At 54.5% G+C, this 23021-nt stretch overlaps 2 protein-coding genes across 2 annotated transcripts in view; both read left to right on the forward strand.

Annotated features, from left to right (window-relative positions):
* Positions 1 to 2397: 2397 nt before the first annotated feature.
* Positions 2398 to 14034, forward strand: OAF (out at first homolog). The gene is made up of 4 exons (XM_059829735.1): positions 2398 to 2634; positions 11017 to 11151; positions 11720 to 11900; positions 12413 to 14034. The coding sequence occupies exons 1-4, from the start codon at positions 2398 to 2400 to the stop codon at positions 12685 to 12687; spliced, it is 828 nt and encodes a 275-aa protein (XP_059685718.1). The 3' UTR covers positions 12688 to 14034.
* Positions 14035 to 18891: 4857 nt separating this feature from the next.
* The window catches only part of POU2F3 (POU class 2 homeobox 3), a 41726-nt gene continuing 37596 nt past the window's right edge, over positions 18892 to 23021 (forward strand). The window contains exon 1 of the mRNA XM_059829737.1: positions 18892 to 19177. Coding sequence (XP_059685720.1) covers positions 18892 to 19177 — 286 coding nt within the window. The remainder of the gene's footprint in view (positions 19178 to 23021) is intronic.

The raw sequence follows: 23021 nt of genomic DNA on the forward strand, positions 1-23021 counted from the left end.
TCGCGCCCCAGGATCCAGGTACGCAGTGGGCACTGCTAAAACCTGCAGCTGGGAGGGCGCGCTCCCGCGCACGTGTAGAGCTGCAGGGAGTGCGGCCCTATCTCCCTTTATCCTCCAGCACAGACACAGGACCGTGCTGGTGCTTGGGGCTCAGTTGCAAGCTGATGGACCTGAAGTTACCCTAGCGCAACAGGGAATGGATTCCAGATTTGGGCCAAGAAGTGAGTGTGGCCTTCCGAGGGTTGGAAGTGTTGGACTTCCGAGGGTTATTTGTGCCCACTGACCTCATGGCATCTTTCCTTCCAGCCCCTGCTGGGGTCCTCCTGTCTTTTTGCATAATCTCCTCTGAATAAAGACACTGTGAGTGGGGCCTCCTTTGCAGCTTTTGTCATGAGGAACTGTCTTCCTGTATGTTTCTACCTTGTGGGCCCTCCCTCTCTTTTTGTATCTGAGCTGAGCCATTTCTTTTCCCTCCTGTTTGCACCTCTTAACTTTTTCTTCTCTGCTCTTATTTTCAGCACTGCTATTGTCCTGAGAAGTATTTCAAGGAGACAATTTGTTTGAGGGAGGCTGTGAAATTTTAGGGTTAAAACTTGTGTGAGGTGCCCCAAGAAGTCCTACTTGGACAAGAGTGATTTCTTTGCCTGGAAGTATGGATTTTAATGGTTGTTTCTATTTATTTCTGCGCTTCTCCTTGTGAAGCTCTTTCTCTGAGGCCCTGATCCTGCTGCCACAGTGACCTTTGTGTTTGCAGAGAGACCTTTTGAAATCAAAGGGGCCCTTCATGAGCATCTGCCCATCTGGAAGTGATTGCAGGACGGGGTGGGTGAAGGGCAGATTGGGAGCTTTTTGAGTGTGAACTGCAGAGTCTGAAGTGACCCAGGTCCGCATGCCTGCGAAAGAAAATCTGAAGCGGTCCGTATTACATCCTCAGGGGCAGGAGTGTGTCCAGCGTGCAACGGCCCTGTAACGGTGCGCTGTGAGAGCCTGAGCAATCGTGTAACTGTCGCTTGATTCGCAGCAAGCACATGTTTAGAGGACTCAGTGTGTGTTTGTGCAGGCAGGAGAGCTGGCTTTGCTGTTAACGCTGCCCTCCCTTCCCCTTTCCAACTGTGGTTTGCAGATAGCTGGGTATCCCGAGAAAAAGAAGCAGCTAGCTGGGTATCCCGGGGAAAAGAAGCAGATAGCTGGGTATCCCGGGGAAAAGAAGCAGATAGCTGGGTATCCCGAGGAAAAGAAGCAGAAAGCTGGGTATCCCGGGGAAAAGAAGCAGAAAGCTGGGTATCCCGGGGAAAAGAAGCAGCTAGCTGGGTATCCCGGGGAAAAGAAGCAGAAAGCTGGGTATCCCGGGGAAAAGAAGAAGCAGCTAGCTGGGTATCCCAAGGAAAAGAAGCAGCTAGCTGGGTATCCCGAGGAAAAGAAGCAGCTAGCTGGGTATCCCGGGGAAAAGAAGCAGCTAGCTGGGTATCCCGGGGAAAAGAAGCAGAAAGCTGGGTATCCCGGGGAAAAGAAGCAGAAAGCTGGGTATCCCGGGGAAAAGAAGCAGCTAGCTGGGTATCCCGAGGAAAAGAAGCAGAAAGCTGGGTATCCCGGGGAAAAGAAGCAGCTAGCTGGGTATCCCGGGGAAAAGAAGCAGCTAGCTGGGTATCCCGAGGAAAAGAAGCAGCTAGCTGGGTATCCCGGGGAAAAGAAGCAGCTAGCTGGGTATCCCGGGGAAAAGAAGCAGAAAGCTGGGTATCCCGGGGAAAAGAAGCAGAAAGCTGGGTATCCCGGGGAAAAGAAGCAGCTAGCTGGGTATCCCGAGGAAAAGAAGCAGAAAGCTGGGTATCCCGGGGAAAAGAAGCAGAAAGCTGGGTATCCCGAGGAAAAGAAGCCAAAACCGCGCGAAGGAAGCGCGGGAGAGCCCCGAGGCTGGCGGGAGAAGAGGCCTCTCGCCCTCCCCCGGCAGGCAGCTGGCGGGAGGGAGCGGGGGGGTGAGGGGACGCCGCTTAGGCCAGCGCCCACCCTTCTGCCCCCTCGGCGGCCGCCGCCCGCCCTTCCGCCGCGGCGCAGCCGGCAGCAGCCGCGGGCCGGCGCTGGCCCTTTAACGGCGGGGCGGCGCGCTGCCTCCGTAGGGCCGGTCCCTGGGCCCGGGGAAGGAAGTGACGGGCGGGGGGCGAGGGAAGAGCCCGCCGAGGGCTTGAATGAAAAGGGCGAGCGGGCGGCGCGCCGAGCCACCCCAGCGGGGCCGGGGCCGGGGGCGCGGCGGGCCGCCTTCCCACGCCGCCGCTCCGCGCTGCCCGCGCCCGCCCGCCGCGCCGCGCCGCTCCGCCCGCGCCCCCCGCCCCATGCCGGCCCTGCCCTGAGCCCGCGGCGGCCGGCCCCGGCTCCGCGCCCCGGCGGGGCGGGCGCGGGGGGATGCGCGGCCCGCGGCGCCGGCTGCCGGCGCTGCCCGCGCTGCTCTGGCTGGCGCTGGCCCCGCTGCCCGGCGCGCCCGGCCCCGCGGCGCGGGCCGAGCTGCGGGTGCGGGTGCGGCTGCCCGGCGGGCAGGTGACGGAGGAGAGCCTGCAGGCCGACAGCGGCTCCGACTGCATCAGCCTGGAGCTGCGCACGGCCGACGGCGCCCTCGTCACCCTCACCGCCGACTTCAGACAGGTAGGGCTCGGGGCGCCCCGGGCTCCTGCCCCGGCACCGCGTCCCCGCGCCGGGCAGCGCCCGCCCGCCCCGCGGGAGAGCCGTCCCCAGCCCGCCCGGGGGGTTCCCAGCGGGGCGGGGGGGGCCGCGCTGCTCTCCCCGAGGAGGAGGTGTGCGCTGGAAGCCCGTCCCCTCCCGGGGACCCCAGCCCCGAGCAGGGCAGCGGTGGGACGACCCGCGGCGTGTCTTGCGGGTCCGGCCTCCCACCGGGATTCCCGGCCGAGCTGGAGGGGATCAAAGACTGCAGCGGGGGAACTCCGGCCCGTCACGCCTCGCGGGTCAGCGGGGGGGTCAGGTCAGGGCTCTGGCGCGAGTTTTTTGTGGGATGAGCGCTGGAGGCGTTGGTACGCGAGGTCCTTCTGGACCTGGGACTGACTTGGAGCCTGGGAAAACCCTGGCTGAGGATCTAGGAGCCAGAAGTGTCTCTGAGGAACGGAGGGTCCTTTTGCACGCGTGGGGGAAACCTCCATCCCCCCTCACGCACTGTCAGGGTCTTTGTTTGTAGGCTTAGCGGAGCAATTCTCGTATATATAGCTCCAAGCCGTTTGGGCAGGCTGCTGTCCCCAGTGGTGTTACACCTGTAACCTGGGCTGCCTCTGGGGTGAAAACACGTAGTGAAGATCCCAGTGGGATGGCTGGCCAAGCCTTCCCCACGCCCGGCCGGCCCTAGCAGCTCTGTCTCTCTTTGCTGAGCTGCGAGTAGCGTAGTTTTGCACGGCAGGCTCAGCAGTAACTGGGCATGGAGCAGGGCCGGGGCAGGAGAGTCTCTGTGCGGTGGGGAGAGCTCAGGTTGCTGACCTCTGGATGCAGGTCTTCATGCTCTGCTCTGTCTCTAGGACATCTCTCTCCAGGATGCAGGTGGGGCACAGTTAGTTTCTCACGTGGACTGCTGCTGGCTTTGGGAGCGCCTGTGTGAGTTTGTGGCGTGGGAAGTGTCTGACTGACAGCTGTCTGTGGGACTGACGAGAGCCCTCCTGTAAGGGGAGCCTTTCCTCCCGGCCCAGCGCGGGAGAGCTGGCCTCTGTGCAGGGAGGTGATACTTGCTGAGCTGAAGCCCAAGGTCCCACGCTTCTCAGCGGGAGATGGTAGCTTCTGGGCCAGCGTGGCATTCTTCAGAGCATGCCAAGCCTGGCTGGATGCAGCAAACTTTCTATCGCACAGGGAAGAGCTGTTTGCTGCCATGTGGGTGGTATGGCTGTCCGGGTGGCACAGCAGCGTTACCTTCTTCCAACCCTCCGTTCAGGCTGTTTCCTCACGTGGACTTTGGTTTGTGGCAGGAGGAAGCTCAAACCCATGAGATAGGAAGGTGTTGTGTCCCAACCTGTTGTGAACCTGGGAGCCTTCTGCCAGGGACTGTTCTGGTGCCTCTTCCCCTTTCAGCTGCGCTCTTTGGTCCTGGTCTCCTTGCAAGCCTCTCAGATGGCCCTCTTCCATCTCGAGGGTGCAGGGTCAAGCCCACCTCTTTCTGAGGTGCTAAAGGAAACCATGGTAATTTTGGACGTGATGCCACGCTTAGGGTACTGCAGCACACATGCAGGGAAGCAGTCCCATAAAAAAAAATTTCCAAGAAGACACAGCATACTAGTGAAGTTAAAGGAGGGAGGGAGGACTCTTAAGCCTGCAGTTTGCAAACTTGCAACCACAGCGTATTCCTGGCCAAGGAAAATCCAAGCTCATTACAGATCCTCTAGGTAGGTCCTGTGGGAGCCTGGGATGTGACTTGGGGACTTCTGGTGTCCTGAACTGTTGATCATTTCAGCATTTTTCACTCGCTTCAGCTCATCTTGAGGGGACCTTGCTCTCAAATCTCATCTAGAAACAGTAGATTTAGTACGATAAAGGGTATATTAGCCCTTCTCTCGCTCTCGTCCTTGCTATAGTTGAGCTGCTTCTGGGGACAGGTTCTCTGAAGGTATCTTGACTTCAGCATGTTAAATCCTTAGCTCCATGCATCCCCCCAGCTCCTGCTGGAAATACACAGGAGATGGTCCCTGGAAGGCTTTCTGTTTTAGAACAGTTGGGTACTGGCTTTCTCTGTTTCGTGGCTTTACTGGAAAATAGATGAAAAAAGCCAGAAAAACATAAAAGACCAAGGAGATGAATTTGCAGGGCAGTGAGTAATGATGTGAGCAGGCAGCTGCCTGGCCAGGCTTCCCATTCTGACCCGTTCTCCTGGCTGCACACAGGCATTTCCCTGTTCTGCTCTGGTGCTCATCTCTCTAACATTACACAACTTCTCCTCTCCAGAGAGAGAAGGTCTCGAGGCTCTTAGCCTTGGTAAAAGCAGCTGGGGTTGTTGATCTGGCTTTCCCAAGCTAGGTTGTGCGGTCATGCTGTGGCCAGGATGCTGGGTTTCACACGAATGATTTTTCCACTTCTCTGGCTTAAACTGCGGGGGGTTAGTCCAAAGGCAGATTTATTTTTCTTTTCTTTTCTGACAAGGAGTTGCTGCTAGACTAGGGGCTGGAGGAGAAGGGGGTTATAACAACATCACAGTTCATTGCTCTGACACTGGTGGAAGCTGGATGGCGCTTGAGCAGTGGTTGGGTCTTCCACAGAGGTGGGATTTTCACTTCTTTTCCACCCCTGCCTCCCCTCCAGAGCTGAACCTGAAGGAGTCATGTCCTCAGAACACACTAGGTTTTTTTCTCATTCTCTAGTGCAGCACAAAGTGGTCAGTGGGAGTCCAAACTGGGACTTGATGTTTTCTGGGCAGTGCAGTAGTGAAGACCATTTCTTTTCTTGCCGTTGGAAAGAACGTGATGAAAACACTTGGCTTGTCCTGTGTAGTACCGTCAGGCACAAAATGTATTGCAAAAAAGAGTGGGGGGGGACAGCAACCCTAAATGCCGTGTCTAATTTGAATAGCGTGATCTTGCTAGTTCTTAAACAGTGGCCTGAGAAAAAAGTGGGTGGTTTTATTCCAAGGTCAGCACAAAGATACAGAAAAGTTTCTTTTTCCTTTTGATTGCTGGAAAAGTTGTGTTGGAACCGCAAGGAAGAAAGCATGGGTAATGGTATTTTAATGCTTGCACTGCCAGTCCTTTCAGTTTCCTTGTTAATAAAGCTGATGTTACAGGATATTCTGGTGTGGTGTTTTCAGAATTTCCTTGTGCTAGGGGTCTATCATGTTAGGTGCTAAATGACCAGGTGATATAGGAAAGCATCTGTCCAAAGATAGTATCTATGTAATTTGTAAAGCAGTCTCTCCTCCTCTGTAGACATACCAAAAATACAAAAGGAAGGTCATTCAGCACCCTCTGGGAGGGCAGGAGAGATGTGATGGGCTGGTTAAAATACGGTGGTGTTTGTTACCCTGAGGTAGCTGAAAATGCTCTCTCTTGATTGAAGGGATCACTCAAGTGTGGGTAGATGGCAGCTGTACCACACGCAAAGGCAGCGCGATGGCTGCTGAGCTGAGCACAGGGAGGGCTGAACTCCCAGAGCTGCCCTTCGCTCGCTCCACGGCTTTGGGGACATCAGTTGCTCGCTAGGATCCAGTTTCAAAAGTGGCCTCTGACAGTTCCTTTTAGGTATCCCTCAGGTTGTGGGTGCTGAGCATGGGGACGTTTAACCAGAGGATGTTTTTCCAAGCATCTCAGAGCATTGTGGGGATTTCTGGCTGCTTAGTGCTTGTAAGAATCGGGGTTAAACCTTATTGCTCCTGAAAATGTGCTTTTTTTTTCCCCCTCTCCCAGCACATCCTTAATTCACCTTTATAGATATCTGAGTATAAGCGGCAATGCACCAAATTATCTTCATTCTAGCCGTTTCCAGGAGGAAGGAGTTAAAAAGCATAATCTCCACTCAGTCAGGGTGACTCAGCTGGCTGGACCCCCAGCGCAATAACACATTCTCTGTGTTGTACCAGCACAAGGAGTTTCTGGCCAGCTGAGGCAGTTCCCCCGGGGGATGCGGGCAGAGCACAGCAAAGGCTGCTGACAGGGTACGGAATTGGGCCCAGCAGTGCCGGTGTTACCCAGTGCCCCAGGCAGCACGTCCCCTTTGCATCTACCCCCTGCTCTGAGCAGGCCTGCGACAACACAGACAAAAGTGGGTCCCGCAGCAGCGCTGATGTCCTTGGGGGAGAGAAATTTGGCAGGAAAGCTGAATGAGTTGCGGGGAGGAAGGTATTGACATAATTTATCTCCCTGGGAACTGGTTTGCTCCACTCAACGTGAAGTCGAGATGCTGGGCTCAGATCTAGACCACACAGGCTTGTAAGTCTCTGCTGGATAAACCCTAGAAGTGGAGGTTGAATTGTTCTCACACCCCAGATGACAGTCCCTGGAGGAGCTGGCTGAGGACAGTGCAAAGAGGGAAGAAGTTCGATGATTTCCCTGCTCCTCCTTCCAGGCTAGTCTTTGCTGGAAGTCCCTTTGGTAGGTGCAGGCAACCTGGGCTCTTGGGAGCTCGCTGCACTGATCTCCTTTCTGCCTTTAGGAAAGGGGAGCTGCTCTCCCCTTGCTGTGAAAGCCAAGGCTGCGGTTACCTCCAGTGCCATGGTTAGAGTGTGGCTGCAGAACTGGTTGTTCTCTGTTACAGCAAGCGTTTGTCGTCCAAACCTAAACAATAGCTGTAACTGTACCCGCCACACGAGTGTGGGTCAGGGCCAAGGATTCTCAACACCCCCGTGGTGAGTTCATCCGGAGAGTCCCCACATCGCAACGCAACGTTCTGCTGGGACTTGTTCACTGCTGGGAAGTTTTGCAGAAACACAGAATTAAAGGTGCCGTTTGTTGCCTTGGCCGGGTACCCACCTTGGGGCTGATACACCCTACTGCTGCTGGTGGGAAAGAGGTGAGGTGGCTGGGGAGGGAAAGGCTCTCTCTGAGTAGGTGGCTTCGGTGGCTTTTTTCATGTGAGAAGCATGACATATTTTTGACGTGACAAGCTTCGGTTCTTGCTCCACCTGAGGTTGCATAGCCAGGGCAAGGAGAGCCAGGAAGCTAGGGAAAGCCAAGCAAGGCTTTGAGACAGAGAGGTGAAGCAGGGCTGGGGAAAAGAAGAGACTGACTTCTTGCTCAGGGGAGAGTGGTCACTGCAGGGTGTGTGTCTCCTAGAAAATGGGCCAGCGCACAGCACGATTTTAGCCTTGCTCTGAAATCCACAGCTTTGGGTTTGCCTGGAGCCAGGTAAAGGTGGGTTTTCTCTATTCAGAACAATGCATGCCATAGGAGTCAGCTGCTTGAACAAAGTGGCTTGATTAAAGCTGTTCGTTGGCTCACTGGCTACTTCAGTGCTGGCAAACCCGGACCATTCCTGTCTTTCATAGTGCGCTTCCCTCAGTATCAACGAATGTGCTGGAAATCTCTGACACCTGGAGTTCAGGCAGCACCAGAGCTGCTTCCTTTAGATGCTGTGGAGCGAGGCAGAGCTGGGAAAGGGACATGGGCTAGAAGCACTGGGGATGCAGGGAGGAGGAGAAGCAGCGACCTCCTCTCTGGGAGACCCAAGCCCAGTGTATGGGGATGTTGCAGGCGTTGCGAGTGGCAGCTCGGGGCAGTCGCTGTCGCAGGCAGCAGCATCAGCAGGGCTGATGGAAAGGCTGACTTAGATAAAGATCTGGCTTTGCTGCTTAATGTACCGTCCAGGCAGCCAGGCGCAGAGCCTCTCCGATTCAGCTGGAAGGGGCTGCAGCAGGCAGGTGGGGAGCAAAGAGCTGCTTGGGTGTGTGCCCGAGGGCAGGAGCAGGGAGATGTGAGGGACATCAGCCCTGCCTTTCAGAGAAAGGAGAATCTGGGGGTGGAGGAAAGGATGGGTCGTGCAGTGGGACGCCACCCCGTTGACCTTTACTGTCTTCCCCCTTGTTCTTTTCTCTTGCAGCTGTACGTGCCCCACTGCAAGACCACCTTTCCCTGCCTTTTTCTTTCCCTCCTTCCATCCCCTACCAGTGAGCTCTTTCAATGATGGTTTTTGCAGGGATCTTTACCTGAGGTTACATGGACTTGTCGACCTAAATAAGTAAGTACACAGAGATAGGCAGATAAGTATTTAGATTAGCTGAGCAGCAGCCCTGGGTCACTTGCTCGCTGGTGTGATGGGAGCAAGGCTGGAGCTGGAGGTAGTACAATAAGGTGCTTTGAGAGGGCAATACAGCAGTGGCTGGTGACCCTGTGCACTCTGAGCTTGCTCCTGGTGTCTGCCTTGGGTTGGAGGGGGAGTAGATGCTTGTCTTGATGCCTGAGAGCTGTTCATTTGCTCCACTGGTGCACTGTCATGACACAAATTTGGTCCTTCCTCTCCTGTGTGCTTGGAACTCAGAAACACTTAAAACAAATGCTTAAAACCTTTGTCCGAATTCATCACTGAACAGGGTCATTGAATCCAGGAACTCTGTATACTGTGGAAGTGGCACCTTGGGACCTGAGCCCACCTGGCAGGGAGCTTGACTCTGCGGGGCAGCTGGGCTCTGGACTTCGGAAGCAGCACGAGGGACCTACAGCTGTGTGTGATCGGTCAGGAACTCTGGACCGTTTGCTGGGAGCAGTGAGAACTGTGAATGTCTCGTGCATATTAGCCATGAGGAGGAAAGACAGTTGGGTGTCTGAAGGCTAATTCTTAGATAGGCATATCTGAAGGATTAATCAGTGGCTCCGCATGTTCTCATTTCACAAAAATTGCCGCCAACCTGGGAAGTACTGCACTGTTTTCAGTCTCCTGCCTGTAGAGGTTTTTGACCTGAGTGCAAAACATGGCTATTCCTGTTTGCTTTTTCTAGACTGAATGCTGATTGTTCAAAGTGAATTAAAATAAAATCTGCAGCTGAAGAATATGTCAGGGTCAGCTACTAGTTTTAGTCTGCTCATCCTTGGGCCTTGCACTGTATAGGAGCTCACAGCAGAAATGCTCAGCTGGAAGACAATGGGACTAAATGTAGGTGGGAGTGTGGGTGTTCCAGTGGTGCCGGTGTCTCAGTGGGAATTCTCCCTATTAAAGCTGTCAAAAAATAAGGATTCCATAGCAATTTCACAAGCATTTTTGGTATCTCTTTCTTCCCAAACCTCCTTCACGTCCTGCTCTTGTGGTGAGTTTTCAGTCAACAAATGCACCCAGCAAAATCCTTTCTCCTATCCTGGGGAGGGAAACACATCCCAGATTGCAGCTGTTCTTTCAGCTGTCCAGATGTGCACTGAATTCCATACCCTTTTCTCTTCTGGACATAAATAGCAAGCTGTATAAGCTAGTCTGCAGAAAAACTCAGTGCAGACACTGCATAGAGTTTGTAGAAAAGAGAAAGGCTCCCTTTTCTTGGGGCGGAAAGAGGTTTGGAAGAAGCCGAGCTTATGAGCCAGACAACAGGAATAGCTCAGGAGGAGAGGGATGATCTTAGCAGCTTGGCATAGCCTCTGTTTGCTGGTCCCTAGCCACCAATATCTGTCCAGTTCTCTGTGGAGGACGTTGTTAAGAGTGATGGCTGCAGCTGGGTGCCAAAAGGCAATAATTGCTCTTCATACTGAGGAGGAGGCACCGTTCCGATCCATCTGCTTAGCCCTTGTAGTAGCATGGTCTGACACCAAGACAGGGGATGGTGGTCTCCCACAGAGCGTACAAATGCCTCTGAAGCCAGAAGCCAGATGAATTGATACCTGCATAGAAATCAGTGTTGATTTACACCAGAACAGGGATATAGGGAGGTTTTGCTATTGAACAAGGTATTCTGTGAGTCTATGTGAAGGTAACTATGACTGGTTTCCAAACTGGTTTTGGAGATGGGCTACGATCCATGTCAGAAGCTCTATATAGAAAATGCCAAAATTATTGACCCGGGCAGAAAAGAAGGTCAGCTTCAGCTGATCATAATGGGTTCCTTCTGGCCTTAACAATTTGACTTTCATTTCTGTTCCACATGCCATTGAGTTCAGAAATGAATAATTGGTTCTCCAGGATACCAGTTGCTCAGAAGCAAGTGAGGGAAGGCAGCAGAGGAAATTTGGGACTGCTCACCTTAAGTAACGCATGGAGATAATGTCTATGTGATACTTGTTTAACAAAACAAAATGAGGGTCCTCAGAGGCTTGCCTCCCTTCTTGGTAAAGGACAGAAACCCCCAGCTGTTGTTTGAGCAAGCCGTGGATGTGGGGTGTGACCTGGCAGCAATTTGTCCTTGCCACAGTGGGATTGCAAAACCCCTTACTTCTTTACAGACACCAGTTATTATACTGCAGGCTTTTGGGTGGGATTGAATCTGTGACTACACACCTTTGCTCAGGTAGCAGAAGTATGAGACCTTTGACTTCGTTGTTTTGGCTGGAGCCTTTCTCTTTGACCCTGACTTCTCAGTTCACCCCACTGATGCCAAAGATCTGTGACTCTCACTCTGTTTATTTATCTCTTTTTCAGGAGGTGAAGATCTTCCGTGCCTTAATCCTAGGGGAGCTGGAGAGGGGCCAGAGCCAGTTCCAAGCGCTCTGCTTCGTCACGCGGCTTCACCGCAACGAGATCATCCCCAGCGAGTCTATGGCAAAGCTGCGGCAGGTAAGAGGCACCCTGCAGCTGGCTTCAGTGCCAGCTCCATCCTCCAGTCCGTCCAGGGTTTCTTAGAGCTGTCCTGCCTGGATATGTTTCCCAGGCAGCTGCCCGATTGTTCAGTTATTAGACCCACTTTTGACCACCCCTCCTGCTTGAGGAACTAGGTATTAAACTAAGTTCATCAATAGTACTGATCCTGGCCTACTAATAAACTAGAAGGAGACATGATTTAGTTCAGCCTAGTCTATATCAAAGGGTTAAGTGGATGGCTAGAGGAATCACCATGAAAATCCCTGCCCCACATTACCCAATGAAGTAAATACTGATTTGGGACCATCCATCACGACAAAGCACTGATAAACAATCACAGGCCAATCAGAGCAGTGATGAACTATCATCAGTTTTAGCATCAACCAGAAGTTTTTAAGTGCCGTCCATCCAGATAGGATGCAGGTGCATTTACAGAGGAACATCCATTTGCACATCTTCTTATGTTGGCATGAAATCACGGCATGTGCTAAGGGATAATTTGTTGCAACCAGGATTCAGATTTTCATGATTTCATCCTCCCCAGAAAAATCCCAGGACAGTGCGGCAGGCCGAGGAGGTGCGGGGCCTGGAGCATCTCAGCATGGATGTAGCTGTCAACTTCAGTAAGGGGGCCCAGCTGAGCTCTCACATCCACAATGTCTGCGCAGAGGCCAAAGAAGCAATTTACACCCGAGAAGAAGATGTCAAATTTTGGCTGGAGAAAGGTAAGTTTCCTTTGGTTTGGTTGGAACTGCTCCTGTCAGCAAGTTGGCACTCTGCTGTGGTCTCTCCTGCCAGGTTTCTGGTGATCAGCATAGATCATTTTGGCTTCTCTTTTGCTGTCTTTACGGTGGATAAGGCATGTGTTACTTGCACATCATGTTGCAGTAGTCTTATTTCTTAGCGTACGTGACTTCTTTTGGTGGTGCTCTCCTAGTGAACCTAATTAGGCAGGTATTTTCAAGGTAACCTTTCACCTGGTCCATCACCCAAAAGAAATATGTTCTTTACACACTCTGTATCTTTTGGCTTATTTTCCCCAGGGCCCTTTCTTCTCCCATGGTTCCTATTTGGACTCCTGTCCAAACAGCCCCTGGAAATGCACTCTGTCTAACCTCATTCTCCTTGACTGTCCTGGAGACTGTGCAGAGAGAGCAATGCTCGCTTTGGTGGCTCTCTCCTTTGGCCTTGCCTTTTGGCAGCGCACTGAGCAATGTCACTCTGCTTTCTCCCTCAGGGGTGGACGGCTCTATGTTCGAGGTCCTGCCACAGACATCTGACCTCCCTGACCTGCAGCGTTGCAAGCTGTGTGCAGACCGCTGGAAACCCTGCATTTGCAGCTACTCACTGAGCATCGAGTGGTACCCGTGCATGCTGAAGTACTGCAAGAGTCGTGATGCTGGGGGCAAGGTTTCTTCTTACAAATGTGGCATCCGCAGCTGCCAGAAGGGCTACACCTTCGATTACTATGTGCCACAGAAGCAGCTATGTCTCTGGGACGAGGAGACCTAGCAGAGCCAGGCCAGACCTTTTCAAGGGGCAGCTCATCTGCCTCCTGCCACCATTTATGATGCTAAGGGCCTCCTGGAGCTGGCTGCTCCAAAGAAGGAATACAGTTCACAGAGGTGCCTTGTACCAGGAGAGCTCTGTGTGTGTGCCTTTCCTTCTGGCCCCCTGTGACTCCCTCCCCACCTGACGCTGCCTCACACTGTGATAAGCGGGCTCAGCTCACTGCGTGTTGATGCTCTCCTGCCAGCGGCCGGGAGATCCGGCTTCCTGGAAGAAGCAGGAGATGCAGGTTTCTGGGGTGAAGCACCGGGAGGGGTGTGTTTTGCCCCACTGTGGAGTTAGCAGATGTGAAAGGGGGCAGCTCTGATCAGTTATCAGCCTCGAGTATCCTGATGAGTGGTCAGGGCAGGGAGAGAAATGGTCTTGATGACCTGGGTTGTGAAACATCTCTGCCACTGAAGAAGCCCCTTCACTGACTTCACCACCTCCTGGTGACACAACAGCATTTCCCAATGGGAAAACAGCTGATTTATGGGACCACATACCCTGAACAAGGAGGGTACGAAGCCTACCCAAAGCAAGAGCCTGCCTGTAGCTTTTTCTAGTGTCCGACTTCCTGTGGCTAGAAGATATAATGGGGGGATATATCCCAGCAATGACTTTTGCCCCTAAAGGGCTGGTAATTAGGGCTCTAATTAATCCCTGTTTAGACTAGTGAAGGCCCAACTTTCTGCGTTGGTCCTGTGACTCTCCTGCTAAAAAAGAAACATCTAGAGACTTGTGACTACCATCCTAACGTTGTGGTTGCAAGGGGGGAGGATGATCCCAGGTGGGTTCGCACTGTCGTTTTGAAGAAGACAAGATTCTATATCTACGTCCAGTTTTATGTCCTACTCTGCCAGATACTCACAAGAAGCTCTTAGATAATTGTACTGCTTTGCTGTGCCTTGGTTTGTCCTATATGTAAAACAGGGACGACACTGAAGCTGACCTTGGCCCTGGTATGTACCTGGAGGGCATCAGACAAAAAGCACTGCAGGAGTACTGCTTGGTTCGTCTGTCCTCTTCCACTCAAGTTAGAACAGGCAGGGAGGGGAGAGAGGCTGTTCCTGTCATTGTGAACCCCTGTACCTCCTGGTGAAAAGCCTTCACAATGTGCCTTTTTGCCTAAAATACAGGAATTTTTGACAAAAAAAAGAATTTGGTCACAATTATTTTTGTATTGATCACTTAAGGGGGGAGAAGGGAAAGGTATTTTAATATTGCAACATGAAGTAAAACACACTTGAAATGATTTTTTTTTAAAACAAATTATTTATCATTTGTAAGGTAAAATAAACTGATTTTTTTAAAGCATCCCTGGCCTATAAGATTCTCTGTGTGTCATGATCTGTGTGTGATCCAGTTGTTTGGGTTCTTGATTGAGTCGTTCCTGCTTGGGTAGGTCTCAAGCCTACGCCTAGGACATTGAAGACCTGTGGATGGGGAGGAGGGGACAACCCTGCTGTTCAGCATGACTACAGCATCTAGCAGTGTGGTCCTGCATCTCAAGCACACCATCCACCCGGCCCCTCGGTAGGGAGACAGCTTTGACCCATCTCAAGCAACTGTGGAATCTTCAAGCCCAAGCTCTGGTGAAGTGGAAGACCAGCGGTAGAGGCAGGTCCTTGGGTTAGGCAGGCTGGTGCCTGCTCTTCTCTCCCCGTGATGGTGGGGTCCCATGAGGGGGTTTTATGCAGATGTGGCTGGAGGCTCGTCTGAGTCCAGCAGCCTCAATAAAGTATTCTTTGTCTATTCCTCGGCAGCTATAGCTGAGGGGAGATGAGGAGGGGTGAGAGTTCTGGGCCTGCTCAGAGCTCTTAGCTCAGCAGCTGCTCAAGGGAGAAATGTGGAGTGCTGATTCCCCCTAGTGTGGTGAACGCAGAGATGGGACAAGGACTTTAGCAACTTCGGCCCTTCTCCGCTTGAGCCGCTGAGGCAACTTTCCCCCTTACTGGGATTTCTGGGAGCTGAAATTGTTTCTTTTTCACTTACGTGGTCAGCATCTACAGGGGTGTGCTCGCTGCTGCCTCGGCTCCCGCTGCAGCAGGGGGACTTTGTCCCTGCTTGCCGGAGTTACATCCAGCTGTGGGGCGAGGTGGGCTGGGAGCAGAGCGGGAGAGGATTGCCGGGCGGCTGCGTGCCATTTGGCTGGGAGCCCCGCGTAGCCCACGTCCACTGTTACCTCCTGTACAGGGCTGCTGGGAGGGGACATGAGCTCGCTCTGGGAGCATTGGGTCGTATCCCTGTGAGCCTGAATCTGCTAATTTTGTAGCGGTGAGGCCCTGGGGTGCCTGGATCACAGGGACATCTTAGCCCTTCCCTGGTTCTTTTGGCAGCAGCAAGCTGAGGTATTCCCAGGCCACCTCGGGAAAGCAGCATGGGGTACAGCAGTACCAAACCATCACCTCAGCTCTGTGGGGTGATGGAGAAGTGTTTTACGGCTGGACCTGTGCTCAGCAGCGCAGGTCAGAGGGTGTTTTGAGCTTCTGTGCGCAGCAGGGCCAGCGCTGTGTCGTGGGAGCTCTGGGAGTAGCAGATAAGTGAAGGACATGAACTCCAGATAACGATGGGCAGAATACGCTGGGCTCAACCCAAAAGTAATGTCTGGATTTGTGTGCGCTGCAGCGGAGCCGGGCTTTGAGGGGAGGCGAGCACCCGGGGCACGTCCCTCAGGTGTGCCACAACCCACCACTCTCGCCAAAGCCTGGGAGGGAGCGGGTGCCCCCGCTCCCCCGAAGCCATCACCACCCGCCAGCCCCGAGGCTGCCGCGGCCTCGAAGGGGTCCGGAAGGTCGGCCGGGGGCTCGGGAATCGAGGGGGGCGCCGGCTGCTTGTGCTGTGTGCGGCGGAGCCCAGGGCTGCCCGGGGCCGGGGATGGGGGTCCTGCCCGGGGTGGGGGTCCGGCTCAGGGATGGGGGTCCTGCCCGAGGATGCCCGGCCCGGGGGTGAGGGTCCTGCCCGGGGATGGGGGTCCTGCCCGGGGATGGGGGTCCTGTTCCGGGATGGGGGTCCTGCCCGGGGATGGGGGTCCGGCCCGGGGATGGGGGTCCTGCCCGGGGATGGGGGTCCTGTTCCGGGATGGGGGTCCTGCCCGGGGGTGGGGGTCCTGTTCCGGGATGGGGGTCCTGCCCGGGGATGGGGGTCCGGCCCGGGGATGGGGGTCCTGTTCCGGGATGGGGGTCCTGCCCGGGGGTGGGGGTCCTGCCCGGGGATGGGGGTCCGGCCCGGGGATGGGGGTCCTGCCCGGGGATGGGGGTCCTGCCCGGGGCAGCCCGGCCCGGGCCCCGGCGGGCACGGCTTGCGGTGCAGCTTTCCCGGCCTCCACAAGTGGGTGCTGGCGGAGCGCGCTCTGCTCTGCGGAGGTGAAGGGTGCCCGGGGGGAGGTTGGCGGCAGCGCCCTCCCGGGCCGGAGCGGGGGATGCGTGTGGTCCACGCCCCACATCCCGGCTGTGCATCGTGGTCCCTGCAAGATCCCGCGGTCTCCCCAGCCTTGCCAGAAGAGAGCTGCACTGCAGTGCCTTGGCCTTTCCAAAGAAAAATCCTTCTTCCTGACGCACGTAAAAAACACCCTTGAAAAGCAGCTGTTGCAGGTGGAGACAGGAGACCTCCCTGGCACGGAGAGAAGGCGCGGTTGGCCAGGAGCACTGCTATAAATCCTGGCTGCTAGAGAAAAGCAGTGGGGGATTTTGTAACATCTTTCTGTGGCTCCTGCTTTCAGGGCCTGTCCAAAGGCCACGCTCCATAAAACAAGTGCTATCGGCAGAGCTTATCTTCCTCCAAGAGGGGAATAAACATTGGTGGCAGGAGTGGAGGAACATATGCATACAGCGAGGATGAGAGCAGATGGATCATTCTTTGATGGCCGTGGAAAAAAAGAGCAGCGTGTCTGCTGGCGTCTGGGAGTGACCATCTCAGGACAGAGTTGAAGGAAACCTGCCTTTGCCCGGAGAAGGTGGTCTTATTTCCGCAGCAGAAAGGAGTGATGACGCTGTGATCCCTCCCCTGTTTTTTCTCTCTCTCTGGGTAGCAGAGGTGTTTCAGGCAGCCCAACAAGGAGGCTGTATTCTCTCTCACCTGCATGGCACATCACTGAAGCCAAGGGTACCAGGTGAAGGGCTTTGCTCCCACGGCTGTTTGGGGAGAAAAGCGCCGAAATACTTTTTTTTTTTTTTTTTTTTTTTTTTTTCCCCTGCTGTTCCATTGACCACAAAAGAATAGCCAGCAGAAGCAGCTCCCCCAGCTGCGGAGGGTGCCGGCTGCGCTCGGCAGCGCCCGCGGGCCGGGAGAGGGCACTGCGGCCCTGCCGCGGCCGGGGCTGCCCGGACTCCGCCGGCGGGAGGTGCCGCCGCCTCCCCGGGGCGCCGGGCCGGGCCGCTCGGCTCGGGAGCAGGGCAAAGGCACCAGGAAGCGGGCAGGAAAGATGGGTGTCAGGTGAAGCTGCCAACGGGGGTGCAAAAGGCGCTCTGATGCGGGGGGCAAGGGGAGCTCTCGTGGCCCCCAGCCCTCCCAGGGCCTCTCTGCCGTGCCCCAGAGGCCCTTCAAGCTGGCTGGAAGCCAGCAGCAAATCCACGTTTGAAGCAGTGAAGACACCCGATCGCGTCAGTCTTCAAGATGGGGAAAACCCAGACGTGGGGGCGATGCCGAAAAGAGCAGAAGACAGACCAGCAGCTGCCCAGAACGCCCCGAGGATCGGGGCCTGAATGGCTGGGGCTCCGCACAGGCTCGGCATCGGTGGCAGCAGTCCAGCCCCGCCAGCAGCTCGAAACAAGCTGCCTGCGCAAACCACCCCATGTCACCGTTCTGCTTCCTGGAGCAACGCGAAACGCAGCCCGCAGAAATCTCCCCTTGCACCCTGGCCTGCAAACATTAGTCTGACCCGGGAACTTCCCCTCCTCCCTGCTTTCCCCCTTCCATCTCTCCCCCCGTCTTCCTCCTCATTTTCCTTGGTAGAGTTTCGTCTAACGCATCCACCCTTTCCTCCCGGCGTGTTGCCCTCTCCTGAGGATGTCCTCTCTGACCACGCAAGCCGAGGGCAGGCACTCCAGCCCCATAGCGTGGACTGGGTTGGAGGTGAGGCTCCGAGCGCCTGCCTGCCCGCCCACCCATCTCTTCAGAGAAACCTGTCTTTCCAGGGAGGGAGAGCAGTATGTGGGAAAGCCGAGAGCCCTGGAACGTGAATTAGCCAGGGAGAGATGAATGTGTGATAGCTTGTACCTGGCAGCTACCAATTGAGTGTGTTAACGCTTTCAGGAGGGGTTTGAGTAGCGCTGGAGCTCAGGCGTTTAACACAGGCATCCTGCTACCCCGGGCTGTGGTAGGGGATCATCAAGGTAGTGCCCGGCAGGGACTGGGAGCAACCGCAGTGCCTGGGGCCGTCAGGGTGACTGTTGGTCCCCGTCACAGCACAGAGCATAGGCTGAGGCTCTGGCCTCTGGGAAGAAGCCAACATCAGGGGATTTTTTTCCTGGCTTCCCTGGAAGTCAGTTAAATACCGCAGCTTTGAACAACATGGAGGAGGAGGAAGAGGCTGTCTGCCGCTTCTCTCCTCTTCTTGGGGGACTGATGTACCGCACAGAGCACAAGTGAGGAAAGAGGAGTCTCCGTGTGCTGATCCTAGTCCCGTCCTGTGTCTTTAGCCAAGTCAAGTTACCTTGCTGCTCTCAACTTTCCTTTTTGTGCTGATCGTTTCATATGGCATCATTCAAGTTCAGCCCAGACCTAGGGGACGCAAAGACTCAACCGCACAGGCTGCTCTCACGGCTCACTCTGAGCAGACCCCAGGGTTTATCAGAGTGGCCAGAACTGAAGTGAAAGGGCTGCTTACTGGAGGGGCTGTTCCCGCAGCTTGGATGCCTTCCCTTCTGGGTGCTGGCGGCTGCTGCCCAGCCTGGCTCGATGCCTTGGCCTCCCTTACCCGCGCATTGCAAGGGGCAGAGCCAAAAGCCTATCCTCGAGGGGACAACTCGGATCTGGGGCTGACGGCGGAGCCCCCACACAGCCCCTCGCTTGCAGCCCAGCAGGCAGGTGCTGTGGGGTGTATCTGCGCCGCTGAGGGCGGGCAAACCGCCTTCCTTCCTCCCTCCTTCCCACCCCACCCCACGCCCTGGTAGCGCTGCAGGGACTCATCCATTCCCGAGTTACTAATATGCAAATGGGCGCTTTTGCATGGGCCGGGCGCCAGGCTGCTGGGTGTCAGGGCACCCGAGGGAGCCGGAGGTGGGGCGAGGCGTGGCGCCGCGCCGCATGCTCACCTGGCCCTGCATGGCAACAGGCAATGGAGCTCTAGGTCCCTTCGGGAGCGGACCCACGCCCGGTTTGAGAGGCAGCGGGTGGCAGAGGAGGGAGGGCAAACTGGCAGCCCCTGGCAACCTGGGGCTGACGGCAGGAGGCTGGGCGCACCGCGGATTTCCCTCCACCAGCAGGATGGTGAACCTGGAGTCTGTGCACGCAGGTAAAGAGCACTTGAGGAAGGATCGGGCTGGAGCTCACCACGTAGCTGAGACCGTGGACTTGGGCAGGAAATGGGATTGCTCTGATTCCTGTGACCTTTCCTCCCTCCTTTCCCTCCTCTTTTCTCCTGCTGGAGTCAGCTATCACAGCCAGTGCCTGGTTAAGTGCCCACATTCCTATGTGGGGATGGATGCTGCCCTGATCCTATTTAGGGGGCTGCCAAGCCATGCCCACAACGTGGGCGCACCGCTCAAGCTGCCAGCCCTAACGTGGGTCAGGGAGCAGAGCGCAGAGGTCTGTTGGGTACCTAGAAAATGAGCATTTAGTGCCTGACCTGTGGGTCCAGCCATTGGGATAAAGCTGGGAGGAGTGAGAGGGGATAAATTCATGGAGGGATGTGGCAAGGGTGGAGGGGGGTGTGTGTGTGTGTGAGTGAGATGGGACGTGGGTTGGAAGGAGAAAGTTAATGACAAAGAGGGGAAAGGAGGGAGAAATGAATGAGGAGGGAGCTGTAGGAGGCTGGGTTGAGTGAGGAATGAATGAACAGGGATACTCAGAAAGGGAGAGACTCCTTCCAGGGGGTCTGAACCAGAGGTACAGTGTAGGTAGTCTCACATCTTCTCTGAGCAGATGTCCCCTCTTCAATTAGCTGGGGAAAAAGAACAATCACTGCAAAATCCCTTGGAGCTGTGCTGAGCTCCAGCTCGCCCCAACAGAGTAAGTTTAGCTTCTGCCCTCAGCTCAGGCCCCCGTGCTTGAGGGGAAGGTCTGCATCCTTGGGCATGCCGGAGCTGAGGGTGATGCTGGGGTAGGAGCAGAGCAGCAGTAGCAGTGAAGGCCAGATCCTGACAGCCCTTTCTGTGGCAGGGGCAGGCTGCAGGGTGTTGGCGATACGGGAGCCATGTGCCCTGCTAGTGACCTGTGTCCGGTGCTTTGTGCAGCAGGAGACACTGCGTGTTGTCCCCAGGTTTGGAGGGGAGGAGGTGGATACATCCATCAGTCTTTCCCAGGCTCATTCTCTTTGCATACCTATGGGCACACTGCAGCGAAGCTCAGGTGTTTGGTGGCCCTGCTGTGTGGGGAAGACCGAGGGGTCCGTGCCCAGTGCTTGTAGCCCCTCAACAGGCCCTGCCTGCGTGTGGGCTCACAGGCAGGCCTGCAGGGCAAGGCAGATGCTGCAGCAACGCCATCACCTAACACAGTGTCAGCCTGCAGCGGGCTGGCAGAGATGGCCAAAGCCTCTGCTCCATGGCTGCGTTGCAACCTCCCCACGGCTCTGGGATGCCAGCAGCTCCTCCACGGCTGGTCGGCACCCCGCCGAGCAGGCTGGCTCCCTGTGCCAGCCACGGGGAGGGCAGCTGGGGAGCCCTCGGCACTGTGCAGCCGGCCACGAGGAGAGGCTGCGGGAGGCGGGAGGCTCGTGGTCTTGGCTCGGCGTGTGAGCCTGACTAGTCTGAGCACCTGCGATGGGTGTGCTTGTGTGTGGTGTCTCTCGGGGACGCATCCCCCGCAGGCTCCTATCCACCCATCTGCTTTGCTTGTGGGCGACTCTTTCTTCATGAGAAGATTCCCGAAATCGATACTCTGCCCTCTGTCAAAGCCAGTGGCATCACTCCCAGGGTGGATTTGGCCAGGAGCTGCGCAGAGCTGGGTGCGTGCTGAACTTCCATTCTACCAAATCATCCCACCCTGCCGTCCCTCAGAAGGGCCTAAGGTTTAAGCAATCTTTTTGCAGGGAGGGAGATCAGCCGGGGCCCAACCACTTTCACGTGCCAGAGCCCAGCGGTGGTGGGAGGGTGTTTCTTCACCCTCGTGCAAAGGCAGTTCAGCATTTTCAGTCTTGGGGTCCCCGAAGACTAAGGCCTTGCAGTAAGCTGCTTGCAGAGGTGTGCTCTGTTTCTTCCCTGGCTGTGCAGAGAAGACGCAGCATGCAAGGTGAAGGTGGGCTGCTCGGGCTCCGCACGCCCTCCTGCCTGCCGAGAGGGTTTCCCTGCAGCAGCGTGTTCCCTGGCGTGTACCACCGCCTCCTCCCCAGGCATTTGGATATTTCACCTTTCTGAAGCCTCCAGAGGGGCTCAGGCACCTAAAGCGCTTAAAATTCAATAGGCTCCAAGTAATGGTCCATGCAAGCTGCATTCTGCACCCCACCCCCCCACCGCTGGCTTTCGTTTTTCCTTTTAAAGTCAGCAGGCTGGTTTACCCTCGTGCCCATGTCTGAACAACTACTAGGAATAAGGGCTTGGGAAAGCTTTATTTGCTGACACCGTTTGTTTCAGCAAAAATATAGATGCAGATATATCCCCGGAGAAGTGTCTGCACTGGTACAGTTTCTTTGGTCTGGGTGAACAAACCAGACTACCCCTACTCCAGGTATGTTTGCTAGCTGAGGTATAGCAGCACACTTTTAATATGGCCCAGGCCGCAGTGGCGGCTCCTAATAGGTCTGTGGTTAGGAGTCAGGCAGTCCTAAGTTGCATTATTTTTCCCAGAGATTTTTTTACTAGCCTGCTTATTCCCTGTATATTGCCAACCTGGCAAAGCTGTATGGAAGGAGCCTGCATTTAGTTGGACTCAAAGTCTCACAGCCTGTCCTGTCTTGAGATATTTTTTCAGATGGAGGGGGGGTCAAATCCAGATGCATCACTCTGTCCTGGTTTATAGGGGAAGACTCTTGGGTGTCAATAAAAAGGTGTTGCCTTTGCCTTGGCCACGCTTACATGATATTAGAAAGTAATTCCTCTGAACGCCTGCTTCTTGTTCTCAAGGACCCCTTGGAGGATGACTGGTGCTGCACTGCTGTCCGTAGGTATACAAAAGCTGGACAGCCCCAAACCACTCAGATCAATAGGCTTTGATCAAAAGGGTTTCCTTTTTCTTCCTGGGCTATTGGGTGTTTTTTTTTCCCATGAGATATTTAAACTTTTACTACATTTATGTAATAATAATGTAATAAATATGTGTACATTTATGACAGGAATTTGAATCTTTGTGAAAATAAATAAAATTCTTCTGCTCTGTGTTTGAGAGAATCACAGGGTATCTTGTTATCTCCTAGCTCCAGGAGCACGGAATTTAACTGATGGGTAGCATGTGATATGTAATCAAGTTGCAGCTGCAATTCCTCCTTTCCTCCCCGCCCACCCCAGGTTATAAATGCAGAGGGGCTGAGGGCTCGCTCCTGTAAGAGGGAGAGAGCTGCTTGTGGTTTGTTTTTGCATCTTCCCTTCCTCAGCTCTGTCTGAACTGCTGTCTCTTGCGCTGTGCCCATAACGGGCTCCTTGGTCTTGCGGATTTCATAATTTTCTTTTGCTAACATGCATTCACTTATTATTTGTGTGTTCACAATGAAACCTGCGTTACTTTTTTTGCAAACTTGCAGACTTTCTCCCTAAAGCAAGCACCAAACTTCTGTAGAGTTTATGATTTTTCTTACTCTATTTTATGAGTACTTGGCTTTTTTTTAAGATACTTTTTGGCAGCAAGCAAAACTTTGTGCTTTGTAGATTGCCTAAGTTAGGGTCCCTTGGCAGTATTACAAGATAAGATGTTTATAGCTGATGATAATTACTCATCCTGCAGTGGAAATGCTTAGAAGCCCCACTAAATGTTCATGTCTTAATTGCAGTGGGTTTATTTGAAGGGGGGAAAAAAAAAAAATCCCACAACTCTCTTCTCTCTCCTTTTTCCCTTCACTCCTTAATACAATTTAAAGAAAGGAAGTTTCTGAAGTATGTGAATGTTTCTGTGCTCCATCTCTGATATAAAATCTCGTCAATTTTTTCTTCCTTTATTCATCTGCTGAAGAAAGAGCTTCAAACTTTAACCTAAAAAAAGCAATTCAATTT

The sequence above is a fragment of the Gavia stellata genome, chromosome 26, assembly GCF_030936135.1.
Source record: "Gavia stellata isolate bGavSte3 chromosome 26, bGavSte3.hap2, whole genome shotgun sequence".
NCBI lineage: Eukaryota > Metazoa > Chordata > Aves > Gaviiformes > Gaviidae > Gavia > Gavia stellata.

Coding starts and splice junctions, on each gene's coding strand:
- OAF (XM_059829735.1), top strand. CDS start 2,398: ATGCGCGGCCCGCGGCGCCGGCTGCCGGCGCTGCCCGCGCTGCTCTGG. Junction 11,152..11,719: donor CTATGGCAAAGCTGCGGCAG/GTAAGAGGCACC, acceptor CATCCTCCCCAG/AAAAATCCCAGGACAGTGCG. Junction 11,901..12,412: donor CAAATTTTGGCTGGAGAAAG/GTAAGTTTCCTT, acceptor TTTCTCCCTCAG/GGGTGGACGGCTCTATGTTC.